Here is a 26467-nt window from a genome sequence, read left to right as displayed (position 1 = left end):
CCACCAACTGAGCCAATTATTGAAGACCCTCCCGAAGTTGAAGACCAAGAAGAGGTGCTACAACCCGAAGATGTCCTTCGGCATGAAGACAAGGTACTACGACATGGTAAGATTATCCGACGATATCTTATTAAGTTCAAAAATTATCCTTTTGAAGATGCTAGATGGATGCAAAGAGTACAGCTTAAGGATAGTATGAACCTTTCAATGCTTACAATGCTACATTAGAGTAATCAAATGTACAAATTTTTTAAATGACTCATGTTTTTGTCTTATAAGATCACTAGTCCTCTTTTTAATTGTGCACAAATTTAACTAGTATGCATGCTTAAAATCATGTTTGTGATGACGACGTCTCTCAAACACCAAGTAGAATTTATCACTCTACTTTGGGAGAATGAAATGCACTAAAGAAAAGACATGCTTGCGGCAGCTATATTTCCCAAGCACCAAATGGATTAGTCATCCATCTTGGAAAGATGTCGTAGGGTAAAAAGGGATCCTCTACCCGCTAAGTAAGATTGTCTAATGACTAAGGCTTTATCTCTTCTACCTCATAGTCGAGGACGACTATGATTTCATGAGAGAGGTAATGTCATAAAATCTAATATCTAACCAACCCAAATGATTTTCTCATATTAAATTGATCACTTAATGTGGGAGAATAAACACGAACAAGTGTTAAGATGTAGATATGTGCTTATAGATCTATCTCAACACAGGGCCAATGGTAAAGGGGCCCAAATGAGAGATGGTCTATCAAAGAGCAAGGCTAACCAATGGAACATAAGACCTTAGGGTTAGCTTCATTGAAGACCTCCAATAATGTGTGTAAAAGTCCTTTGACCTTAGGTAAGCTAGGGTTGAGCTTGAGGCGGGAACCCGGCCCAAGCTCGAGGTGCTTATCGTGCTTGAGGTGTTTGTCCTGCTTGAGGTGCTTGTCGTGATTGAGGTGCTTGATTAAGGTGCTTGAGGTGCTTGATCTGCTACATGCTTGAGGAGCTTGACTTGCTACATGATGAAGGTACTTGAGGTGCTTTGACAAGCTTGCCTAAGATGCTTGTGGGAATACCCCCTAGTCCAAGTGCTTAGTCATGCTTGATGACTAAGGTGCTTGAGCACCAAAAGTCAAAAGGATCTCTACAAAGAAGGGGGCGAGCCCTTTTCCTAGGGGCTAGAGAGAGAACACACGAGGAACGCCCAAGCTTGAAGAGGCAGCAGGGACACATGTCAGGCCCCTACCTATGTTACCTTCATGAGATGCCTGAAGCCTATTGGCTGGCCACCCAAGGGTCCAATAGTAAATTAGAAGATTTAATCAATTGATTTAGCATTTATCTAGCCCTCTCTCTCAAAGGGGAAAGGGGGACACTTGTCTCAAGGCTACCCCTACTGCTTGTAATGCCTCCTCCTTATGATTGGCTAGGCCTGGAGGGGTCCAATGAGCTTCAAGCATGACCTACAAGGGGGGTTCGACCCAAGCAATCTAGGGGGTTTCTTAGGGGGTATACTCACCCACACACACTCACAAACACTCTCATTGTGTGCTATGCAAAGCGCAAGAGCTCCCTCTCCTTCTCCAAGCAAGTAGAGGTTGAGAGCCTACACCAACACTCTTGGCTATGGAGTGCAAATCCAACCAAGATCCATGCTTCAATGCTTAAGCTTTCCATCTCCTTCTTCTTCATTACTATGCTATTATGTATGCTAGCAACAAGAGTATGATAAGTGAGGAACTAATTCTTTCTCCTACGAAATGTTTCTTCTTCCTCTTCCCTACCCTCATTCCCTGCTAGCTCTCTCCACCTTCGAAGGTGTTTGAGGTCTTGGGACTGAGGCTTGGGATAGTTAAAGATTTCTTCAAGTTTATGTTATGTTTGTGATGCATGAATCTTTCCATCTTCATTGCATCACCTAGGTCACAAGGAACACAAAGATTGTATTGGAACAAGTCTCTCTTAATGGGAGAAATCATAATACAAATGCTTATTGGAGGGGGGACAGGCTCCACATAAATCCGGTCCTCAACTGTTGTCATGTTCTCTAAATTCTCTCTTGCAAAAGTATTGTTCATGCCAAGTTAACTAATTGCTATGATTATGTTGCTATCTTCAATTATGTTCACCCGTTATGCTCACAAAGTTATTTCTCAAAAGTACTCTCATTGATTTCCGCTACTCTAAAGTTAAATAGGCCAATTCCATTACATTACGGGTCATTCTAGGATCTCTATCCGACACTATGGACATCAGCAAGCCATGGTACTTGAAGATTTGTGATATGAAGAGGGTTGCCATTTGATGGGCTTTGATAGTCTTTTTGACAGGTATAACACTAGGTTGGTAATGGGACACTTTTATGTCCTGTTAAGTGACCATTTTCCTTGAATTATGTCAAGAGTTTCAAAATGGATTTTGAGGTGATATCTGTCTAGAAAGTTGTCTCATGAGCTGAAAAAAACTCCACATTTTTTTGGAATATCAATTCCATCTTTAACCTTGTCCTAGCACAACATTTCACAACCTAAACTGTGTGAAAAACCGAGTCCTGTTTTTGGCTTTTTTCAACTTTTTGCAACTATACCACTCTAGAATTCATGTTTGTGAGGTCTATAATGCTAGAGAACTATCTTTAGTAGTCCTCAACATGTCCTGATGCTTCTAGGGAGAAATAAATGTTAAAGCTGTAAGTTATGACCAAATTACAAAAATTGTCAAATCCTGTTTTTTAGCCAATTTTAGCTCTTCTATGATTTTTTTGGTGGCTTTCATGATATCCAAATGTAGTTTTGATTTTCTATGTCACATATTGTAACATAAAGCTAATATTCCTTGAGTTTTGGGGCACCTAATACCCTATTTTGCATAGTAAACAACGATGGTTGATTTTTCCAATTATAGAAGAAAACGAAACATTCTAGTATATCAAGTATAGCTTTTTCAATATTGTTAGTTTCTTGTGACAACTACATGCATTTTGTAGGTAGTAACCATATCTAGTCATAAGGATCAAATTTGGCTAGATATTGAATAGTTTCTATGGGATTCTACAACTCATAATGTTGAACCCAGTTTTTTCATGTTTGCTGTATTTAGTACTTCATCTTTGTCCCCAAGATTCCCCTTGGTAAGAGATGTGTTGTTCTTTTGACATTCTGCATGGCTCCTTATGAACCTAAAGGACAATAGGGAACTAAGAAAACATGCATATATTATTTGTATTGAGCGTGGCTATAGAAACTTTGATGATAGGTTTGCAGAATGGTAAAAATTCAACTTTTTTGTACCTATTTCTTTTGGCAAAACAAAAAATAGTGAGTGAGAAGAAATCATATGTTTTGATCACCAACCCACTGAAGTTAACTAGGGAATTTATCTCGAGTCCTACAAAAATCCCTTATCTTATTTTTATGCAACAAAATGTAAGAAATGACTGTTTTGATGAAAATGTACTAGTCCATCAACTTTGGAGGCTTGGTGTGACCTTGCAAGTTTCTTATTTTTTCCATGAGTAGTAGGCCTTGAACTATAACCTCATGAAAGGATTTTACAAAATGAGTGGATCTCCTATGGTTTTGGAGGTTTTTTTCAAAACCCTGAAAGGACACTTTTATGTCCTGTTAGGTTACCAACCTAGTGATAAATGAGCTTGTTTGCTAAACCTGTCTACTATCATCCATATTCCCGTATTCCCATGGATAGACTTAGGCAATCCAAAGATAAAATCCATGGATATGCTCTCCCATGGTGAATTAGGGATTGGAAAAGGTTGAAGCAATCCAGGTTGCTTCCCTCTATCAAACTTCGTCTTTTGGCATACCACACATTTTGAAAAATACTCTTGTATGTTTTCTTTCATGTTGGCCTTTTATTTCCACATTCGGCATATCCTGCAATCAATAAATTTCAAGAGACAATATCCTAGAGAGATAACTCCTAAAGAAATTTTAGTGCTTTTCCAAGCATGACATTTTGTCTTAGGAGATCTTGAGTACAATATCATTGTTCATAATTCTTTTGTTGCATAGTGCCACATGCCTTCAAAATACAAGTGTAGGTAATTCCCTATGGAGAGAGAGCCTCACTTCGCATCCTCTGAAAATAGCCTCCAACTTCCTGGAATTGCCCTTGTTGGACATATATCCCACATTCATAGCTTTCCAAGAGAGGGAATACTTTTTATGATTTCTAAACTAAACAACATTTGGTATACATGTTGACCAGGATAGTGCGAATCACGATGTTTTCTCTCAATAGCCCTTGACTAACAATATAATCGTAAATTCTTTTTTCCATATTGGTGTATTGCGTAGTGCCACATACGTTCAAGTTGCAAGTGTAATTGATTTCATCCACGTTTTGTTTCAACAGCCCCCTGACTAACAATAGCATTGTGAAATATTTTGCTCGGATCAACATGTCAAGGTGGTGCCACACACCTTCAAGAAGCAAGAGTAAGTGGTTGCAGTTGGAGAGATGCCCTCGCTCGACATCTGCTAAAATAAGCCAAGAGCTTCCTTGCCTTGTCCCTGTTAGGTATATTGTGCAATGAATGAAGTACAAGAGACAAACATGTTGGACAGGTAGCTCCTCAAGCACTTTTTGTGATTTTTGAAGTGTACCACACTTGACATTCACATCGACTGAGGCATTGGAAAGCATGATGTTTTCTTTCAGTAGCCCCTAACTAACAATATCATTGAGAATTTTGTTGCCGATATCAATGTGTTGTGTACTCCCACATGCCTTCAAAATACAAGCGTAGATAATTGCATCTAGAGAGATGCCCTCACTTTGCATCAAGTTTTGGCGAGGGAAAGGACTGAAATCTAAAAATGCATGGCTGAATTGACGATCCAGATAGTTGCTTTTAGTGGAGTGGCAAAATGCCAGGCTGTTGCTCCTTGAGCACTTTTTGTGCTTTTTGTGCCACCTTTGTAATGTCGACCTCATATCTTGATAAGCATCTTTAGTCCTTTCCATTCAAAGCTATACATACATCAATTGAGTATACAAGACCTGCGTTTTTATGATGTATTATTACATTTTTGAAGTTTTTATCTTTTTAAAAGATGGATTACTACTTAAAAGTGTTCTCTTGGCATGTCTCAAAATAATAATGTGGTATCATGGTTGTTTATTCTAAATCCGTCTATGTAATCTCTCATTGAACATTGCTTTGAAAGTAAAATGCAAATGTATAAGTCTTTATCACATTTGAACTTTTATAAACACACATTTAAGAAAAATGCTAACAACTTAAGGCCATCCATGTGGTTAAGTGAAACTTTGTTAGTGCATATTTATAAAAGTTTACATTATATTAAACATATATAGTGAAGAAATGCACATTGTCATTCTATAATGTGATAACTTTGCATAAACTAAAACCCCTTTATGTGACCTATCATCAAATACTGTTTTAAGTGTAAAATGAAATCATAATCGCTACCAAGATGGAGCCTTTTCTAACATGCAATTAAAAAGCAAAACCCGGTAGCTCATGTTTGGCCACGTGGCATGGAAAAAATCACTGTGTATAATGATTGCATTGGTTCTAAGTTTTAAACTTGAATTTCAAATTACTAGGTTTAAACTTAGGGGGTTTACCAGAATTAAACCTGAGGATAGGTTTTATGACATTCATTAAGAAGAGAAACAGGTGTGTATTGAGAAATATTTGCATCAGTTGAATATCCAAACATTGCCAAAGAAACTATGTCAACCTTCACAACTCACAAACCCAAAAAGGTCATTTCTTTTTGTAATTATTTTGTATATGTTTTTTTTGTAGAATTTGACTGATAAAGCTAGCTATTTATTTCTTTAATTATGAAAGTTTTATAGTTTTTCTCAAGGAAAGCTTAGAATCCAGTGCAATAGTCTTCATCACTCTCTTCCTTTCTCTCTCGCCGTTGTCATCCTCTCCCTCCCCAAAATACTCCCATCGTCCTCATATCTCTATGAGCATCTTGCTTCGATTTTGCATCCAATACTTGAGTCATGATTAAACATATGTTGATTGGATGTATTTGATTATGCGTTCATGTAATGTATTCTTAGGTTTTTATCGGTTTAGAAAGATGGATTACTACTTAGGAGTGTTTTCCCCTTTCTCCCCCCGATCATCCAGAGGACGGGTCACACACTCGTTTACTTAATAACCTATGGTAACTTTATAAAATTTATTGCTGATATTTACAAGGATATGTATTTTTTAATACGGTTATGAGTCCTCTTTTTTAATTATTCATTTTCATCTCATATCTAGAGCCTATAGCTATCATGATTTTTCTATAATTCGTTTTTCTATTTTTCATATTTTATTTTCACATATATCTTGTATTGGAATATGGATATACACTGATTGTAGCGGAAATTGAAATAACAATAGTGAGCATTTCCTTTAAGAGAATCCTTAAAAGAGCATAAGAAGAGTAAATGATTTAAGGTAGCAAGATGAACATTATACCTAATTATCTTGGCATAAAAAATAATTGTAAAAGAGAGAGAAAGGATTAGAGAAATTGACAACAGTTGAGGACTGGATTTATGTGGAGCCAGTCCCCCCTCCAAAAAGTTTTTGTATAATAGGTTCCCCCATAAAGAGAGACTTGGTACAATACAAGCTTGTGTTCCTTGACCTTGTTGGTGCAATGAAGATGGTAGACTTCATACACCAAAATTATTTCCTTAACTAACTTGCAAAAGCATTAACATATCCCCGGCCTCAATCCCAAGACCTCAAACACCATCAAAAGTGAAGAGAGCTAGCTGCAGGGAGTGAGGGAAGGGAAGAGGAAGAAGAAGTAACATACGAGAAAGAAATAGTCTCTTCACTTGTATTACTCTTGTAGCTTAGCATAGCATAGTAGCATAGTAATGGAGATGAAGAAGATGGCAAGCTTTTGGCTTGGAGCATGGCTCTTGGTTGGATTTGCATTCCATAGCCAAGAGGTGTTGGTGTAGGCACCCAACTTTTCAACAAGCTTGGAGAAGGAGATGAAGTTCCTGCTTCACACAAGCACACCTCCTCCTTGCTTGGGTCGACCCCTCCTTGTAGCTCATGCTTGAAGCTCATTGGCTCATGATGTGAAGCCTAGCCAATCACAAGCCTAAGTCATTTCAAGCAATAGAGGTAGCCTTTGGACAAGTTTCCTCCTTTTCCCTTTGAGAGAGAGGGCTTGGAAAATGCTTAAAACAAATAATTAAACAAACTAAATTCTCATTGGACCACTTTAGAGGCCAACCAATAGGCAGCTTTAGGCACCTTATGAGGGCAACATGGGGAGGAGCTTGGCATGTGTCCTTGTTGCCTCGTTTGTATTGGGCTTGCCTGAGTGAGTGAGTGTGTGTGTTCTCTCTCATGCCTCTACTTTTGTAGGGCTTGCCCCCCCTTGTGTAGGGATTTAAGTTGACTTTGGAACACCTCACCCCTTAAGCACCTTAGTCATGAAGCCCCTCAAGCACCTTAGTCATAAATTCACTATGAAAATGTTTATAGGAGATTCAAGGGTAGCTTTTATCCAATTTTGATTGAAATTTGTTTTGGTTGAACTAAAATTGTGCTTAAGATCCCATGAATACCAATTACAACCACTTTTAGGTGAAGCCTTGGTTTGTGTATAGAGTATTCTCAAGTTAAATTTAAAACTCATTTTCTTTACAACAAGAAGGTGAAAACCTTATAAAACGAATACAGGATTGTGTTTACCAAAGCCTCTGGTTATTTTAAGGCCTATCCTCATTGTGTTGGTAGATACAAGGTTAACCGATTTAAAGACGTATTCCCTGATAAGACACGGCAATAGCACTGATATGCTGAATTAGTTATGCTCAAGAGTGGTAAACCCTTGCGCCCATTTGCCAAATTTGAAGATTGCCGTCAGTATCCATGCTTGCAATCATCCCCTCCAAGATCTCACACCATGAAAAATCAGGTACCATGCTTGAATGGACAGCATGAGTAAACAGCGGCTTAAGGGTGGAGCTGGTCCACTTGCAGACGTAGCATCTTCCTGCGTATCAATCCTGCCATAACAAAGTTTTACATGTCAAAGCGAGTTAAGGCAAAACATGCGCGGAGACTACTAAGCTATACAGTGGAACAATAACATCCATTCTCTGCAGTGACATGATGATATTGTAAATTCCCTCTTGCTTTACTTCTGGAATGAAAGGCACAAATTGGATGTAGACTTCACCTGGTAAGATCCCAAACCTTCACTGTATTGTAATCACCAGATGAAGCTAATTTTGTTGCACAATTTGAATCCCATTCTACGTGGTGCACGTCTCCCCTGTATTAAACGACTCGCTTGATATTGTCATGATTGAAAAGTTATCAGCATCGTGAATGAGAGATACATCTTATTGAAGAAGGAATGAAAAAGATACAAAAACGAAACAAATTAAGCCTAGACAACGTACATGCAGGGCCCAGGCTTTCAGCTTTCATCTTTCACGCTTTCACAAACAAAGTCGATGCAGAAACGTATTAAAACATACAGGTACGGCACAAAATTTCTACTCTTGACGTACTCAAAGCAGAACATGACAATGTAAATTAGCATACTCGTGGGTTAAGAGCTTGTGGAGAGGTTGCGAAAGCTTACGCAAATCATGCAGGGCCAAAGTCCCGTCGCCAGATCCCACGGCAACCAATTCTTTATTCAGTGGTTCAAAGGCCAAACAATTTACCTGGAGAGACATTAAATATGTAGACCTTCGAATCTTGAGAGATCCCACATCAAGTAGAGAAAAATCTAGTTACCCATGATTTGTCATTAACTTTAACCGTTTGTGTGGGCGCAGTCGATGCACGGTAATCCCAAATAAGAAGCTGTCCATCATTTCCTACAGATCCAAATAGCTCATCAGAATCTGAATGCAATCCCAAATCTGTAACCGCACTAGGATGACCCTGCATTCACAAACTTGTAACGCGTTAGTAATTATTACAAATCTGCATGAACAATTCTTTTACGTACGAACAACTTTTATATCTTCACAAATGCTGTAACAATCAAAAGGATTATACCTGGAAAACTTGCAGGGGACGAACGACATTCCCAATTCCTGTACCACCACCGGAATTGGTATCCCATAAGCAAATCCTTGCATCAGTAGAACCACTTAGCAAGTATCCTTCTTTACGTGCACTCCATGCTAAACCATAGCCCTGTACACTGTGCCCTACTAGCCTCAGGTATGGGCGCCAGGGTTGTTGTCCATGAAATGCCGAAGGTGGATACATGGTGTAATTAAACACATGAATTTCTCCACTGACAGTTTTTGTTGCAATAATGACTGGCTTCTGGGGCATGTACCGTGCTCATTTGACTTCATCAGCATGAAAGATCTTCTAAATTATCCCGACCTGACAGAAATGCGAAACAAAACCCAAACAGTCCCCATTAGGCGAAAGTGGTAAGCTTAAATTCTGAGAGATTGAGGTCAGCTTGTACAAAATGAATAGGTCTTCTGGCTCAAACAATAGATAGTGACTTGATAATTAACCGTGTTCCTATATATATATATATATATATATATATATATATATATATATATATATATATTATTGTGGTGTGTGGTCGGGCATGCCCGGGTGTGAACGAGGGTGCCAAGATAATCTAGTCCGTTATACCTTCATGATAATCAATATAAGCGGCTGCCTTGCTATCGGAAGGTAGGCCTAGTTGGAGCTATTCCTGTGCACTCTACATTGGTGGAGACGACGGGCACTTCTTGCTAGCTCCAACAGCTTCTTGGCCATTCACTATGATGGCGCTCTTCTAGCATGACCCTGGCTAGTCTACAGTACAGAAGATCTTTTTTTCTTGCAACTCTATTATTCTACAACTTTTTTGCTACCAGCTCTCAATAAGCACTAACGCACAGTAGCTTGCGCTGTTTTCTCATCCACGGATAGTTCGAAAAAGTCCAGCCTAACAAGGCTTTCAATTCAACATGATGATGCCTTTTAATGACCTGTTGGCTAGCTCTTGCTTTCTCGCTATCTTCTTGCTGTTGTCTGTCTCAATCACCATCACGGTTGCACATTTCCTTCAGCCCCTGATCGCAAGAGCTCTGTTTTTGTTACAAGTTGGGCTACCCATTTTCTTCAGGACTTTCATCAAAGGCTAGCTGGAAACACGCTACACATTTGCGGTGCTCCAAAGCTTCTTGCTCATCTTGGAGCTAACTCAAGATGATGAGTCGATCCATGGTATGCAACCCTTTAGCAAGCTCATGCATTGTAGCGGACTCACCAACAACAACAAGAATGTCACCTATTCATTAGCAGCGGCAGAGCTGTCAAGGACCAAATCAATATGTATGAACACAGAATTTGATAAGCTGGCCAAATCTCTGAAGGTGACATCTTAGCGCCTGGATGGTCGTCCTTAATCTCAGCAGAGAGCTACTGAGAAACACAAGAAAGTATAGCTCTTTCAAGGCCAACGACAATCTAGCACACTCAATGCGCTCTCCGTACCTCATTCTCTCAGAATATTGTGTCCTCTTTGTTCGTTGGCAGTTCTCAACCATTCAGGTTTTCACTATGTTCAAAGATCCAGGAGTTGTTGTAGTTTTCTTGCAGAGGTGCCTGGCCGTTACTGTGGCCATGGACAGTGTCCGCCTCTACATTTCGCAGCGGCCGGTGAACACGGGCGCAAATCAGGTGATTGGAATTGTTGCCAGATGTGCGCGTTCCGAGGAGAACCTGACGGAAGTCATGAATATGGTATGTAGAAATGTTGCAATTAGCTAGCGGCAGTCACTGCACGGTTAGGGAGGGCCACCTTAACCTATGGCCTACGAAGAGGCGATATACATTCGAGTCCTGCGATGCATGTTCATCGTCGTCATCCTCCAGCATAATAACATCCTGCTCCTGCAGGTTCGCCTGTGGCGCTTCCGTCTGAATGTCCACCTGCATACCCTCGTCTCTCTCTCTCTCTCTCTCTTCCAATTACACAGGTCTAGTAACTTCCTTTAATATAGGACCCTCTAACCTTTCACCTTATACGACGTCTGAGCTTCCTTAGTCCTTTGCCCGCTCAGATTTTCTAAGCAATTCATTCTTTTTTACGTCTGAGTCTTCCCAATCTCAAAAAAATAAAAATTCTCTCAAAACATATTAAGTTCATTTATCAAAACATAAGTGAAGGCGAGTGTAGGAAATGAAAAGACACATGAAAGTGAAAAGTCAAAAAACGAATGAAGGTAGAAAGTCAAAAGACCTTTTGTGTTCATATAAATAGGTGTTTCTTTTCTTTATCATTTTTTCTTTCACGTTTCTCTCTCTCTCTCTCTCTCTCTCTCTCTCTCTCTCTCTCTCTCGCTCGCAATGTTGTACTATTCATCTTTCTTAGATGATATTGTTACAAAACTATGTGCTTCGTCATTGGCTGAGAGAGAGAGAGAGTTTTTTTTTTTGCGTCAAAATAACCCTAAACCATTGAATAGTGAGGATACATTTTTTTGTGTCACAATATATATGAACCATTGAGTATCGAGGAAACGATTTCCCATATTCTACGTGCTTGGCTTATTCGTAGCTCGTTGCTTGGTTATGTAAAATTTATGCTCTTGAGCTCTTTAATATAAGAGGGTGCCTCCACAAGAACAAGTTTTAGATATTTAACAACGGCCATTTTAACGCCTTCATCCTCACTTTGAAGTGAGAACATTACAAGAAGTGAGAAAAGAAAAGAGGTAAATATTAAGCATTAAGAAAAGAGACATGGCAGATCTTGATTGTCGAAAGAGAAGACCGTGGCAAACATTATGCAATCAAAGCATTAAACTCACTCTTTAATCAATTTAAGCAACGACAATGCTATCACTGCTTAAGTGAAAATATTCATAAGATTTTTTTTTGTAAAAAACTTGAAAGTCATAAAACATTCCCGAAAAACCATTTATAGAGGTTAAAGTGTGAATATAAAATTAACACCTACTCGAGAAAAATCATAAAACTTGTTGTACATGGGAGGGGATGATTGTTTTTGAGTTATCTCCCTTCCCTCAAATAACTTTATCTTAAAGAGATAAAGTTAGCATTACTCCCTCCCTCCTTATGTGTGAGCGTGAGAAAATTCCAATCACATCAGTCCCATCTTGTCTTGTCTAACGATTACCCCTTCCCGTTGATTGTCATTCTCTTATGTGGTCATGTCAATCCTGAGTTATGACCTGGTTGGCCGATATGCACTTCCTCTTGAGTGAGGTTAGTGGCAATATATGCTTTGATTCTTGGCCTGGTTCAGCTAAGTCAGTGTGTTTGGCTTTTTGAGATCCATCATAGGATGTCCCCAGTTCCTTAAGCTCTCTCATAGGCTGCTAAACTATGATCTTTCGATCTTGTACTGTGTATTTTTAGTAGTGAGAGGATGCGTCAAATTTATTTATGTTTTCTCCTCTCCACTCTTCATTTCAGTCATCCAAATCTCTTTCAAGGTTTACTTCAATCAGTGGTATTCATGTTTTTGCTCAGTTTTTTTCATTCTTGATAATGTTTTAGCTGTTTCTCTGGCTTTGCATTTGCTTCTTTTTCTTGGTTTAGCCTTTGTTGAAACTAGTTTTGCATATTCTTGTGTAATATTGTCCTTGACGCAATCATTTACTCCTACAAGCACCAAAGATTGTGTTTTTCTCTTCAAAAGAGGCATAGGCTTTTCTTCTACGTGATTTTTTTTCCTCAATGATTTCACTTAATACCTCTCTTGTCTTCTAGACTTCTAGTTGGGAGAATCATAAAAGATTTTCTCTCCTTTGTTTGGTCTCATTTCATTTGTTGATCCACTCAATAGCTTCCTCTCAGCATCTATCTCTAGACATCCCAAAATTCTTTTTTGCTTTTGTCGCTCAGATCTCTGATGGAAACCTCGCCATTTACACGTTTCCAATCAACCATTTTCATAGTTTCTAGGTCTTGGTTTTTGAACCTGGTTCCAAGATAAGACTCACCATTTGGAAGGGTGCTATGTCAAAATCCTCTTCCTCACAAAACTTTGTTTGGATTGTTTTGTTCATGGAGTAGCGAGTATGTGTTCCCCTCCAAAAGGTTCAAAGAGATATATTGGAAATGGTTCTTGAAAGTAGTCCTTATCCTCGTTGATCTCTCTAGGCCTTTTAAATCAGGCTCTCTCATTTGGACGCTCCACACATCCAAGTATATGCTTTTTTGTGAAACCATGAAGGTGTTTACTTTCCCTTAACTATAGTTGAGTCAAATTCCTATATATGAATTCAACCAACATCTCTATAGCTATGGTCCTTGATGCCAATTTTTTGGTGCAACATCCTTGTGCCGCAAGCTGATGCATAAATGTTCACCTCAAAACGACATCAAAATTGTTGCTCTTTCCAAAATCTACTATAGCAAAGGTATGCTTGCACTCAATTCCACACAAGTATACTATTATTTGTTCTAGCACACCCACTAGTCTCTCCATGTATCATCTGTGAGCTGCAATTTTATTCATTTTCTTTTTTGAGATCTAGTCTCCCTCATTTCTCTCATATTTCTTTGGTAGCAATGGCCACCCCAGTATCACTATCTAGTATAGAAATTTTTTTCACTCCTTAGTGCTCTAGTGGGCAAGGTGGTGTTTCCCTCTTCTCCTTTGCACTAATCACCCCACTTGTTTATAGGCATTGGTTTAGCATTTGGTTTCTCTTGTAGAGTTTTATCCATGTGTTCATCTATAGGGATGTCTTGATGGGGATTTTTTAGCTCATCTTTTCCAAGTTTTTTTCAATTTTACACCATAGATGCACTCTAATCTACAAAAGCTCTGAGCGAGTTGTTGTACACTATATAGGTGTCGATATCATTCACAAAGGTTCTTGGTGTCAGTCGTCTTTGGAATTGGCTTACGTTCAGAGGACACGATCTTCATCTTTGATTTCATTTCATGATCTCCTATGAATGTTGGCAAAGTCTTAAATGTTTTGGGTTCTCTTTTTGCAGATACTTTCATTCTTGCATCACTATATAGACATTATATATCTCAAAGATAAAACTCATGATCCATATTGATCTCTCTGATAGGTGCAGACTTGAAAGTCACACTACCATCCTTTTTTTCTTGATTGTCTCCCATAAGGCTTGTGGACATGGATCTTCTACTTATATATGGAATGGACATCATCCCTTGTTGTTAGTAGCAAGCTAACACGGACACTATTTTTCGGAGTTCTCTTTGTATAACATTTATTATTTTGATAAATCAGGAATATTGTAACTCCTATTTTCTTGAATAAACTCTGTAATTAATGAGCCAAGGCTACAAGCTTCCAGATTGTATCAGCCAATCATTACCCAGCTTTGGTAGAACTCCAGATTATTAGTTTTAACCACCCAAAAACCTTGGCTAGGATATAAAAGCCAATTTTTGTAAGTTTTTTTATAAGTTTTGGATAAGAAATACAAAGTGTGAGCTAACGGCACTCAGTCCTCTCCTTCTCGCGCTTCCTACTCCCTCCCCGATTGTCACATTGCAGTTGCGTTTGTTGCATTGCAACTGCAGGTAAGAGCTATACGCATTGACATAAGCAGTTCACAGTATTTCGTAGCTTTTGGCGTCGACGATCCACGGTCTAATTTCATCATAACTAGAAATTTACAATTTCAAATAAAAAACTAAGCATATGCGAGGTATTGGGGCATCATTGCTAAGCATTCAGATGCATTCTGGGTTGAAAACGACTAGGTCAAAAATCTATTGTTGTTAATAATCACGATTTTGGAACTTGACCTAAAGTGGGGTTTGAGACCATGATCATGTGTGCTTAGGTCCTATAAACTTTTCCTAGAAGTTTCGTTACGTTTGGATGTCATTTGATGCTGTAACGGATGTGATTTGTTTGCCGATGAGCGATTGGATTTTGGTGATTTCAATCACTTGAGTGTAGCTTGAGTTAGATGCGAGTTGTTAGTTGTTTTCTGAGAGATTGACAACCTCTTGTAGCCTCTATGCACTAGTCCAGTCATCTTCATCCCATGGTTTGACAAATTAATTGTGGTTCTCGCTAATACTGCAATAAGATAGGATGGTGAGGTTAGACATGCGTCCCACATTTGGCGCCACTGCTGAGGATCGAAGAGACCTAAACTAGGAAAAAACATGAGTGTCTTGTGAAGTCGTCTAGAGTTCGCATAGAGTTCAAAACTTTCTTTTAGAAACCGCATAGCTTAAGATTGTCATCTTTTATTGTGTAGAGGTAGCTTGGAAGTAATCGTACTTGCTGCGTGCCTTTAGGATTGTAGGATTGTAGAATTAAATTAAGATTTGGAGAATGATTGGTAGATGAGACAAGTCTTAAGATCAGTACTCAGAAAAACATAAAACACAAGAAAACGAGTGTTTGTGGACTCTTTCCACAACCCCATTGCATGAGAATCTAAGAGTAGGGTAATTAGGATCCGAGGTAGATTTCAGAACATTGCTCTCTTTGAAAGAATCAAGTGTGAGTTGTTATTGGAAGCTGCAGAATTTTAGGTCTACGGCTAGAAATAGCTCGAAAAGACTCGAACCACTCAATCCGACTAGAGAGTAAGCTTAAGAGTTGTCTGAACCAGTTGATAACCTCAAAGACACTTCGAGGTAAAAATTTCAAGAGTTGGCCAAAACTCAGATTATTTACTTTTTCTTGACATTTTAGGCAAAATTAAGTTTTGACTTGATTCATAGGCTTAAAATAGCTCATATAAAGACTGTCTTTGAAAAAATTGCAAAAAAGTGCTCATTTCAAGCCTGAAGTTAATAATCACGATTATTAACTTTCTACTCTAAATTGACCAAGGTTCATACCATTGACTCATTGCATGTGTACAAACAACTTTTGTAAAGGCCCAAGAGATTTGGATCATCAAATTGGATAAAAACATAAGTTTGTACTGACTTTTTGAATCTTCGGTGTAAATTAAGAAAAATTTGTCCAAATTTGTTGAAAATTGATTCATAGGCTTATATTGATGTGAGAAACATGTGTACATGCTCAGTTGACCAAAAAGATGAAAAAATTTGTCAGTAGTAAATAATCACAATTATTTACATCTACCCCTTTTTTCAACTTTTTTGACCAAGTCAGCATCACTAGTTTTAACATGTTATAATAAGCCCACAAACCAAATTTGGTAAGATTTAGATCACTGGATTGAAAATTGTGACTAAAATTGCAAAGTTAGTTTGCGGACAGATAATTGATGATCATTTCACCAAGAATTATCCAAACTTGATGAAACTTGGCTAGTGACCTTAACTTAACGTGCTTAACAGATCTGTGTCAAAGTTGGGGCAAAAAGTTGCAACCTGCAAAAATATAGCTGGAGTAAATAATTGTGATTATTTACATTTGCTTTAAAACTTGATGATTTTGCAAATTTGAGTATACCACAAGGTCAAGCATATCAAGTAGATCTCACAAATCAATTTTGGTGAAATTTGGATCACAAAAGTGAGACTTAAGCCAGATTCTCGAAATCAGAGTCTACGAACACAAAACAGTTGATAAACTTGATCAAATTTTGTCCAAACTTGTTGAAACTTGTCCAAGGACTTTAGCAAGTTGTATACTTGCCAAACGAATTAAAAAAGTGTAAAAATTTGACAAAAGTAAATAATTGCGATTATTTACTTCTGCTATCCAGAGACATCAATTTTGACTTTTGAACTTAGACAGTGTTAGACTAACATAATATAAAGCCACATGGCAATTTTGGGTTCAATTGGATCAAAATTGATACAGGTACACTCAGTTTCCAGGTTGCAGATTAAACCTTTGAATTTTTGCTAATTCCAATCTGAAAGTCAAATTTTGACTCCCATAGCTTGATTTGAAGTGATACACAGAGACCAATCACGAGAGTTATCAAGAGCTCTACTGTCTGTATAGAAGAATAGCTAACTTGATCAAATTTGTACAGGAATCAGGTTGCAGACGAGGAATCAGTGGCTTGACGGAAAGTTGCAATCGAATCAAGTGGAAATTGACGGCAAGTCAATCCAAAGGTGAGTACTCTATCCACGGCTTCATAAGTCTATATGAACCTTAGATCTGGTCCTATACTAGGAAATCAGGGCATACTCAGAGAAACCTCCAGTAGCGTATCCACTAAAGAAAGCGTAAATCAAGGCAATTCCTTGCACACAATTCCTTGAAGAAGTCTCAAACACTTTTTCAGATTCAACATCCGAAATGTCTTCTCACTCGACTCACTCAGAAACCAGAACGACAGTGCACTATAAGCATATACTATCTTTTTACAAGACTAGCTGTCATGGAGCCCATGTCATTTGCATTGATGACCATGGTATTGAGTTCGGAGAAGAGGTTAGGGCAAACAAACAAGGAAAAATATACATGGATCTAAATGGAACTCAGTATTTACAAGTTGAAAACCCTGACGTGATAGATAAATGGGGGTTAGAAGTAAACACCATAATCCCAAATATGTCAGCAAAAGAAGGACCACCAACTTTAGAAATCGAGGGATACGATCAAGTAGACTTGAAGCCTTTGAACGGCTTAGTACGAATAATCCTAGGATCAGGGTCTATTGTTGGGAGGATAGAAACATAAAAGATCTTCTATGGACTGCGCATGCCAAACCAGGACAACTAACGGCCATGAAGATCATCTATATCTTCAAGATCAAAGATAAGGGATCAGTGAACCTACCAACTTATCTGTTTAGGGATTGTTATAACAACAAGTTTGTTATGATGACTCCTGCGGAGGTAGAACAAACCTACCAACTTATCTGTTTAGGGATTGTTATAACAACAAGTTTGTTATGATGACTCCTGAGGAGGTAGAACAAACCAAATACCAAGGGTATTCCATACGGTATTGGATCTTGAGATAAGGACCAGAGACAATTTCAAGAGATGAACACCGTGAGAGATCATCTGAGAGTAATGTAAAGAAACCAGAAACCACCTCATCACGTAGAAAACCGGGTGACACTAAGGACAGTCTAGAGCTACATGAGTCACTATTTCCAACAGACTGGTTTGAAGGACTGGTAACAGGACCAACTGCTAGAAGACCTGGGGTTGAACAAAACAAACACGTCAGACCAGCTGATTTTCAGAAATGGGTCAGAAAATATAGTAGGGGATTCATACGACCACTTAGCAAGCTTTAAGCAAGTGCTAAGAGCAGAGCGTATATTCGATTTTCATACTCAATTCGAGGGGTTTGGAATGACATTAGAAGGAAAAGCATTGACATGGTTCCAAAACATTCCACCAAGGTCAATCATGGACTTGAACACATTAGCTCAAGGATTTGTAGCTACTTGTTCCAAAACAAGGATCAAACATAATACGATAGCTCAAATCTATAGCTTTAAACAGAAACATGGTGAGTCTATTAGGGATTGTGCAACTCGAATGAAACAATACATTGCCACCTGCCCATAGCTGGAGATACCTGCAGAAGAACGACTTGTATCTTTGTTTCTGAAGGGACTGCTAAACAAAGAACTTCATGCTATACTCTATAGTAAAAAGCATGCAACCCTAGAAGCGTGTGTGTCAGATGCTATTGACTTAGGAGACAATTGCGAAATTTTCAGCGAAGAAGATATCCCTAAGGATAACCAAAGTGAGAAAACAACATCCACTAAACCAGCACAAGTGGGAACAGCTGCTGCAGCACCACTCTCAGCTATCGAAGCTATGCTTAAAAGGATGAACGACATGATGAACAACATGCAAAAAGCACCTATGAGGGGACCAGGACAAGGGATACCTCCACAAGGACAACCAATTAGGCCACAAAAATGGTGTGCAACTAAGGGTAAATCGACCAACCATGAGACCCACAAATGCTACTTCATACCAAAGTATGATGGGAATGTCCAGTACGTGCCCATGAGGCCACAAGGACAACCCATGTACATATATCAGCCTAATATGCCCCAAGCTCAAAGATCACCAATGGGTATGGAAAGACCTCAACCTGTGTTGGGGCAATAACCTCCGTATCTAGGACATAATGCAGTGCCTGTAAAGTACATGCACTCTGAAGGAGTCATAGATGAACAAGCATTGTCATCACCGCTCTTCAGAGGTAGGTGTAGGAGATGAAAGCAAAAGCTGAGCAACATCAGCTTGCTAGAGATAGATAGTAGAAAGAAATGGAGGAGTTAGGTGATCTGCTCACCAAATCATCCGATGCCTGCAGAGCAAAAGATGAGTAGCTGACAGAAGTGACAAATGAACTTCTTACGGCATCCCTGTCAACTCAAAAAATTCAAGTGCAATTAGATGTTGCAAATGCCTCTTTACAGTACTCTGAAAAAGCGAATCAATGATCAGGCAATCTTCTTACGACAAATATGAGAAAATCTAGACATGGCCTCGATCAAAGGGACTGATGAAGTGTACAAGGCACTAGAAAAGAAGAACAAAGATCTTGAGTTGGAATTAAAGCTGGAGCAATCACAATGCAGAGACCTGGCTTTGATGAGGGTCCAGAGAGAAGAAGAGCTCCTGAAAGAAATAAAAGAGCTCAAGAGAGTTAACCAACTCCTCAGAGATGGAAAGCCAAAAACGCAGGATGAGGTAGGCACTTCAAAGCTGCCGCAGATAGACATACCCTCGGTCTCATTTGCTGAGTTTGAGACACAGTTCACAGCAGAGCTGAGTTGTGAAGAGGATTTCCAGATTCACATCACAGATGGAGACACGGTGCGAATGGTCCAGCTGTCAAAAGCTGAAGAAGATGCACCGAAAGAGAAGATCACCCAAGAGGTGGATGAGAAGTGGAAAGCTGCAATGGATTGGGAGTTGAGAGTTCTACACTCTGTCAACGTCACTCAACTCACTCTCAATCTGATCAATGCGGAATGGCATCAACAGTCCCTGCCATACCCTCTCATAAAAGTGGAACTACTATAGGTAAAAGAGAGGCTGTACAAAGACATGCAAGAAGATGGCGCAGATAAAGACCACCCAAAGTGGAGGTTAAGCTAGCTAAACAAGAATCCGAGATATTTGATTTTGTTCACAAGAGCACCTGTAGCCCTGCAAAGAGATCCCACATTTTGTCCTGTAGCCAGAGTAAGGACATGGCAAGAGCATGAGGCACTGACAAAGAAGCGGCCAACTTGGATGAACCACCCCAGACTGCCAGCTCCAGAGAAAGGACAAGCAACAGAGGAATACATGGTGAAAATTCTAACGCGTGCCATGTCTTTCTTCAAGAGTCTACCAGATCTCTCTTGCGCCATGTTAAATAAGATATGCCAAATGTTGCTCACTTGTATTGAAGTATTTCATGATCCAGAGCAAGCAGGCACCCGTGGATGTCATTCCTCGAGGGAAATCAGGGGTTATGCTATGATCTAAGTAGTCAACCTTCAAAAGAAGTCCTTTATGGCTTCTATGCCAGATGTATGTTCTTACCATCAAGCAATATGTTGGCATTTGAGGAAGCTTTCTACACTAGATCCTTCACCTGGGGAATGAAGATATTTGCATCGGTGATCAACAACCTCACATCCAGATTTGTAGGCTACTCAGAGGTGGAGATGAAGAATAGAGTGACCAAACTTCTGCAAGTGCCAGACAAAGAAAGAAAAATCAGATACCGATGCGCTTAAAGACCACTGCGCCAGTCGTCAACCCGAAGACTATTTCAACCCATAAAGCTGTGTCAAGGGACAACACAGGCGAGGAGGGGGAGAATGTTAGCAGCAAGCTAACATGGGCACCATTTTTCGGAGTTCTCTTTGTAAAACATTTCTTATTTTGATAAATAGGGAATATTGTAACTCTTATTTTCTTGGATAAACTCTGTAATTAATGATTCGGGGCTACAAGCTTCCAGATTGTATCAGCCAGTCATTACCAGCTTTGGTAGAACTCCAAATTATTAGTTTTGACCACCCAAAAACCTTGGCTAAGGTATAAAAGCCAATTTTTGTATGTTTTTTATAAGTTTTGGATAAGAAATACACAGCGTGAGCTAACGGCGCTCACTCCTCTCCTTCTCGCGCTTCCTACTCTCTCCCCGATTGTCACATTGCAGTCGTGTTTGTTGCATTGCAACCGCAGGTAAGAGCTCTACACATTGATGTAAGCAGTTCACAGTATTTCGTAGCTTTTGGCATCGCCGACCCGCGGCCTAATTTCATCATAACTAGAAATTTACACTTTCAAATAAAAAATTAAGCATAGGCAGGGTATTGATGCATCATTGCTAAGCATTTAGATGCATTCTGGGTCAAAAATGACTAGGTAAAAAATCCACTACTGTTAATAATCGTGATTTTGGAACTTGACCTAAAGTGGGGTTTGAGACCATGAGCATGTGTGCTTAGGTCTTTTAAATGATTTCTAGAAGTTTTGTTACGTTTGGATGTCATTTGATGCTGTAACGGATGTGATTTGTTTGTCGATGAGTGATTGGCTTTTGGTGATTTTAGTCACTTGAGTGTAGTTTGAGTTAGATGCGAGTTGTTAATTGTTTATAGAGATTGACAACCTCTTGTAGCCTCTTTGCACTAGTCCAGTCAGCTTCATCCCATGGTTTGAAAAATTAATCGTGGTTCTCGCTAATACTGCAATAAGATATGATGGTGAGGTTAGACATGCGTCCCACACTTGTGATCTAGAATGATTAGTGGTGTTTTCCACCACCCTTGTGTCCAATGGTGTTTCTATTTTAGGTTTATTTTGATCATTTTTTTTGTTTCCTTTGTGCTCATGAATCTCCCTATCCTCCACATTGTTTGTTTTTTCTAGCTCCATTAGCGCTTGAGCAGTCTCTATGAGCCATTTACATACTTTTATCCTCTATTTTTTACTTCAATATACGGATACTTTATCCATATTTGTTTCAAGGTCTAGTTGGTTTTTTTCTAGCCTTGTAAGATTATAAGAGAGCTTCTAAGGGTTCTAGCACTTTGTCCTTAAAGGCTGAACCACCTAATGATATTTTTGAAGACACTACTCCTTTCACTATTTTCTTTGTTTTCCCTTTCATGTTTAAGCTGCTCTTTGATTTTTGTAGCTCTGTTTCCAAGGCATTCTTTTCATTTAGCCTCTTTGATTTCATTTTGTCTTTTTTGGCTTTCTAGGACTTTCTCTAAGTCCTTACTGTTAAACTCTCAAACTTTGTTTGAACTTGCAATTTTTTCTTGTCCTCGATTGGTGTGTTTCTTGCAGCTTCTTAAGCATGATTTCTCACCACCACCTTGATTAGAATGGTTGGCTTGGTTTTTGATCCACTTAAGCAAGACATTTATGTCCAATGAAATTCATCGTTGCTTTTCTCTTGTTTTCAAGAATTTTGGAACAATTTGAAAGTAAATGGTCTATTGAACAATCATCACAAACCCCAAAAATCTTTGTGCACTCACCCTTATGTGATCAAAACCTTTCACAATGATTACCTCTATGTTCGTAGTGGCAATGACCTTTCAATTGAGTGGCTTGTTGTGTCCCTTTTAGTTGTCCTGTCCTAGGAGGATGTCCTCAAGATTTATCGCTTTGTTTTTCTATGAACATGAGTGTATTATCACCCATTGTATAGTGGTTCATCAGTGGTTTTGCTATGTAAGATGGTTCTATAGACTCATCTAAGCTAGCCCAAAAAGGATAACCCTCCTCAGCATATATGATACCCTTAGGTTCTCCTCCAAAGGTCTCCACTCATTATTTATAATAGAAAGTCGGTGGCACTATTTTCTGACTATGAAGTGTTTCTACAGGCTACATATAATGAACCACTACGCTATTGTCTTGAGGTAAGAGAGGTTATTAGCCCAACACTGGTTGATGCTTATCTTCCTCTCGTGCTGCATTATTTTGGCCTATTTGATACCTCACTACTGGTGGCAAAGATTCCACTCCTGGCGGTCCATAAGGCATTTTTCTCACGTAATTCCTATTGTAAAACACTTGTTCGTCTCTAAATTGATATGTACTTCTACTCCATTGTACATTACTTCAATATGTGTGGTACATTTTGCGTTGTTGTTATAGGTTTGGATTTTGTTGATAGGTTTGGTTCATTTCTTGATCAATTTCTCAACAATTTGATCAATATTTGGTGTATTGGAAACCTAGTGAACACTTCTCTTTGTTGTTGATTTGCTTATGGTTGAGAAGGTACTATTGGTGGTATTGTCCAAGTCTTGTGATACCTCTCTATAAACCTTGCAATTGGCAATTAGATAAAACACTTCTCTAGTGACTTGCTCAAATGTGGTGCACGCTTTCAAGTGCATGTCCTTTTTGAGAGTTTCATTTTTGAAGCCCTCTATAAAGAGAACTGATTATCTCTCATCTTGCGGTAACTCTCTAGCAGGCCATCTCTCTATGTATTGCTTGAAGTGAAACAAAGTTTTATTGAACTTTTCATTCTCTTTCTACATAAAAGTACAAATTTAGGAATGTATGCTATGCTTGATTTGTCTCTTTGAAAATTCCTCAGCAAACAACAAACTCTTATAAAATTCGGTCTATGTTTTAAAAATCTATGCTATCCAATGGTGGAAACCATGTTAACGTTGTGTCCTCCAAAGTTAGTCCAAATTCCTTGTATTGAGTATGGAAATTTGCAACTTGTTCAGCTCTCAAGGCTTGCTTAAAGAGTGAAACATGTGCATATGGATCCCTTGAACCGTTGTACCTTCTAGCTGATACTTGAGATGGTCACATTTGTTGTGTTTGGGTAATCGTTCTCACAACTCTAGGTTCTCTCACCAAAACATCTCTAGCCTTGTAACCCCCACTAGGAATTCTAGTTGGAGTTCTCTCTGCATCTCTCTCATCTAGTCGCACATCTCTAGCTCCTATCGAGATCTTTGAAACTCTTGTCATATAGATTATGCTTGGAGCTTTGCCATCCCTATGTGTAGTCATTGGAATCTACAAACTCAAGGATCCCATTGACCTCGATATTGAGAACTACATTTTACTAAATGAGTCTTCCACCCTGGTTCTATCAGGACTTACTTTCTTTTATTTTCTCTAGTCTCCAAGACAGTAGGTCTAAACATGCTAGGAGTGACATAATATTGATGGAGTGCGCCTCCAAAGTATGTAAATCTCTCTAGCTCCTTACAGTCTACTACAGAGTATCTCTACCCATTATTATCAAGCATGAATATATGGGCATCTATGTCTTCCATGTATGTAAAAATACAACAACATTTTTCTCTACCAATGTAGGGCTCATCGCACGTATAGTCGAGCATTTTCTTTGTGTTGTCCATACTTGTACAACCCCACATGAGTGTTATACATGTTGACTCAAGTTGTCTTGTTCACGTGCCTTAGTTTAATATCAAGAATGTCCCACTATTACCAAAACCTTCACATGTTACCTCATAAATTTCTTGTAAATCTTCATATTGGAATCATCTTAAGTTGCACAGCCTAGCTCTTGCAATTTGTACAAAAAAACCCTGATGGAAATGAGTTTACAGTCGCTCTATTAGTCAAAAATCTAGAATCAACAAAAATTACCGTATTTTTGGTACAAATTCTATTTTTATTTGGAGAACCCTCAAATAGAATCCAACTTTAATTTTGAAAAGACCACTATGCTCCTTGTGATCCAGCTATGGTGCAAACCTGATCTCAATCAACCACAAAGGAACATGGATAATAGAATATGATAAAACTAGACTCAAAACTTGCCCTTGGTACCTTGGTCTTATCTATATGCTTTTTGTGTGGTTTGGATTATATTAAATTAGTCAAAAGAAAAACCCTAGGTTTGTCGTGGCGGTTTTTATTCTTGAGGTGTTTTTTATCCTTTTGACCCACTTTTTGAGCTTTTTTGGCTACCTTGCCAATATAAGTCACGACAAACCGTCATAATGACCTCTACTATAAGTTGGTATAATTTCAATCCAAAAAGTGTTGGGGTATAGGCACCTGTGCCTTGCCCGACCGCCCAGAGTATGGGCGCCCACTGACTTGTATACCTTATACATTGCATAAGTGTATAGGGGGCTGCTCACTCTTTGAGTCTCCCCACCCATATCTGTGTGCCGTGTGTCTCCTTCTCTCTCTCACTCTTCGTCTGTGGTGCTCTCTGATCCCCTTCAATTGGTATCAGAGCGAGGTTTTGTGCTTGCTGTTTTCGCGTCCGCGCGTGCACGCACTTTCAAGAGTGCAAACAGGGTTTCGACTTCGGCATCGGCAAATTCAGCTTTTCGAGAGCGTTTCCATCAGGTGTCCTCGCGTTCTACCTCCCTTTCAAAGCCATTCGAGCCATCAGAAACCTCATTCGAGCTACAGTTGAGGAGCTGCATTTTTTAGCCCTCTTTTGGCAGTTTATGCTGCATTTTTGGGCCGAAACGGAGGTTTTTGGCATAGCTTTCACACCCGGACTCGGATACATGTGATCCAAGAGTCTACCTTGGGGTTTTGGCATGCTCCGGACGCGCTCGTCATATCAGAATTTTAAAATTCTGAATGCTGAATTTTTTGCTGCAGCAGTTGTTTATTGTGTGTCGAGGATTCCACACATGGTTTGCTCTCAGAGTGAGAGTGATATTTGCTGCAAGTTTCCTCACAGGTAGGAGGATACGATGTATGCCTTATGTGGTTTGATGCTCAGAGAAACTAATGTGATTGCATTTTGAGCTCGGCAATGTATGCCTCGAGCATGTTTTTTGGCAGTCATAGGTAAAGCAGATATTTGTGTACTAGATTTGCAGGTGTTTGCAATGATGTATGCAAAGTGTGGAGATTGGTGCATGCATTTGGAGTGCGGTTTGATGCGCTTTGGTTGCTCATGGTTTTGAGCGTGCAGTCAGTTTGGTTACTAGTTTTGTGGCCGTTTTACTGACGAAACTCTGGCGAAATTTTCCTAGGAGTTTTATGCGCATCATTTATGCGATCTAGGTAGAGATTGCGGGTTGCACTCAGCATTTGCGTGCGGTGTTCTCTGCAGTAGGGAGATTTGTGTGTGTGTATGCATTGATACCGCACAGTGTGGGCTTGGTGATTAGCTCATGGTTTGACAAGCGTACAATTATCTTGGCACACTCACAGGAGTGAATATTGTGATGTATGCTTGTGTGGCTACGAGCTAGGTAGCCGGATTCGAGTCATATTGACTTGTGATTTTGTGCAAGGTTTTGCACGGTTATTGGTGCAATTTTGCATCAGGTTTTGAGCCATATTTGCAGACTTTTTTTGATGCGATTCGAGCCAGTTTAGGGCTGATTTGGTTGACATTTGCTACTCATTGTTGGTTGCTCTTTTGCGAGCATTATGGCTGATTTTTCATTTGACTTCTAGCGTTATGGTCTGACACAGTTTGATGGTGCAGATTTTGTTGCTTGGAAGGAGCATATGCTTGTTGCATTGGCGGATTTGGGGCAGGATAAACCCTTGCGTGGTTTATCGGCGAAGCCCAAGTCTATGCGTGATGATGATTGGCAGGATCTTGATGAGTTAGCTATGTCTACAATTCATTTG

The 26467-nt window shown here is 39.2% G+C and overlaps 1 protein-coding gene across 1 annotated transcript; it reads right to left on the bottom strand.

Annotated features, from left to right (window-relative positions):
- Nucleotides 1–7664: 7664 nt before the first annotated feature.
- On the bottom strand, nucleotides 7665–9423 carry LOC147428774 (histone-binding protein MSI1-like). Its single transcript, XM_086497052.1, has 5 exons — nucleotides 9040–9423; nucleotides 8773–8922; nucleotides 8575–8699; nucleotides 8204–8299; nucleotides 7665–8030 (listed from the first exon to the last, which is right to left on the bottom strand). The coding sequence occupies exons 1-5, from the start codon at nucleotides 9322–9324 to the stop codon at nucleotides 7904–7906; spliced, it is 783 nt and encodes a 260-aa protein (XP_086353178.1). The 5' UTR covers nucleotides 9325–9423; the 3' UTR covers nucleotides 7665–7903.
- Between the last annotated feature and the right edge of the window lie 17044 nt (nucleotides 9424–26467).

Source organism: Adiantum capillus-veneris, chromosome 23 (assembly GCF_014529385.1).
Source record: "Adiantum capillus-veneris isolate H3 chromosome 23, ASM1452938v2, whole genome shotgun sequence".
Taxonomy (NCBI): Eukaryota; Viridiplantae; Streptophyta; class Polypodiopsida; order Polypodiales; family Pteridaceae; genus Adiantum; species Adiantum capillus-veneris.
The sequence above is the reverse complement of the archived record's forward strand: the minus strand, read 5'-3'. Positions and strand labels throughout refer to the sequence as shown.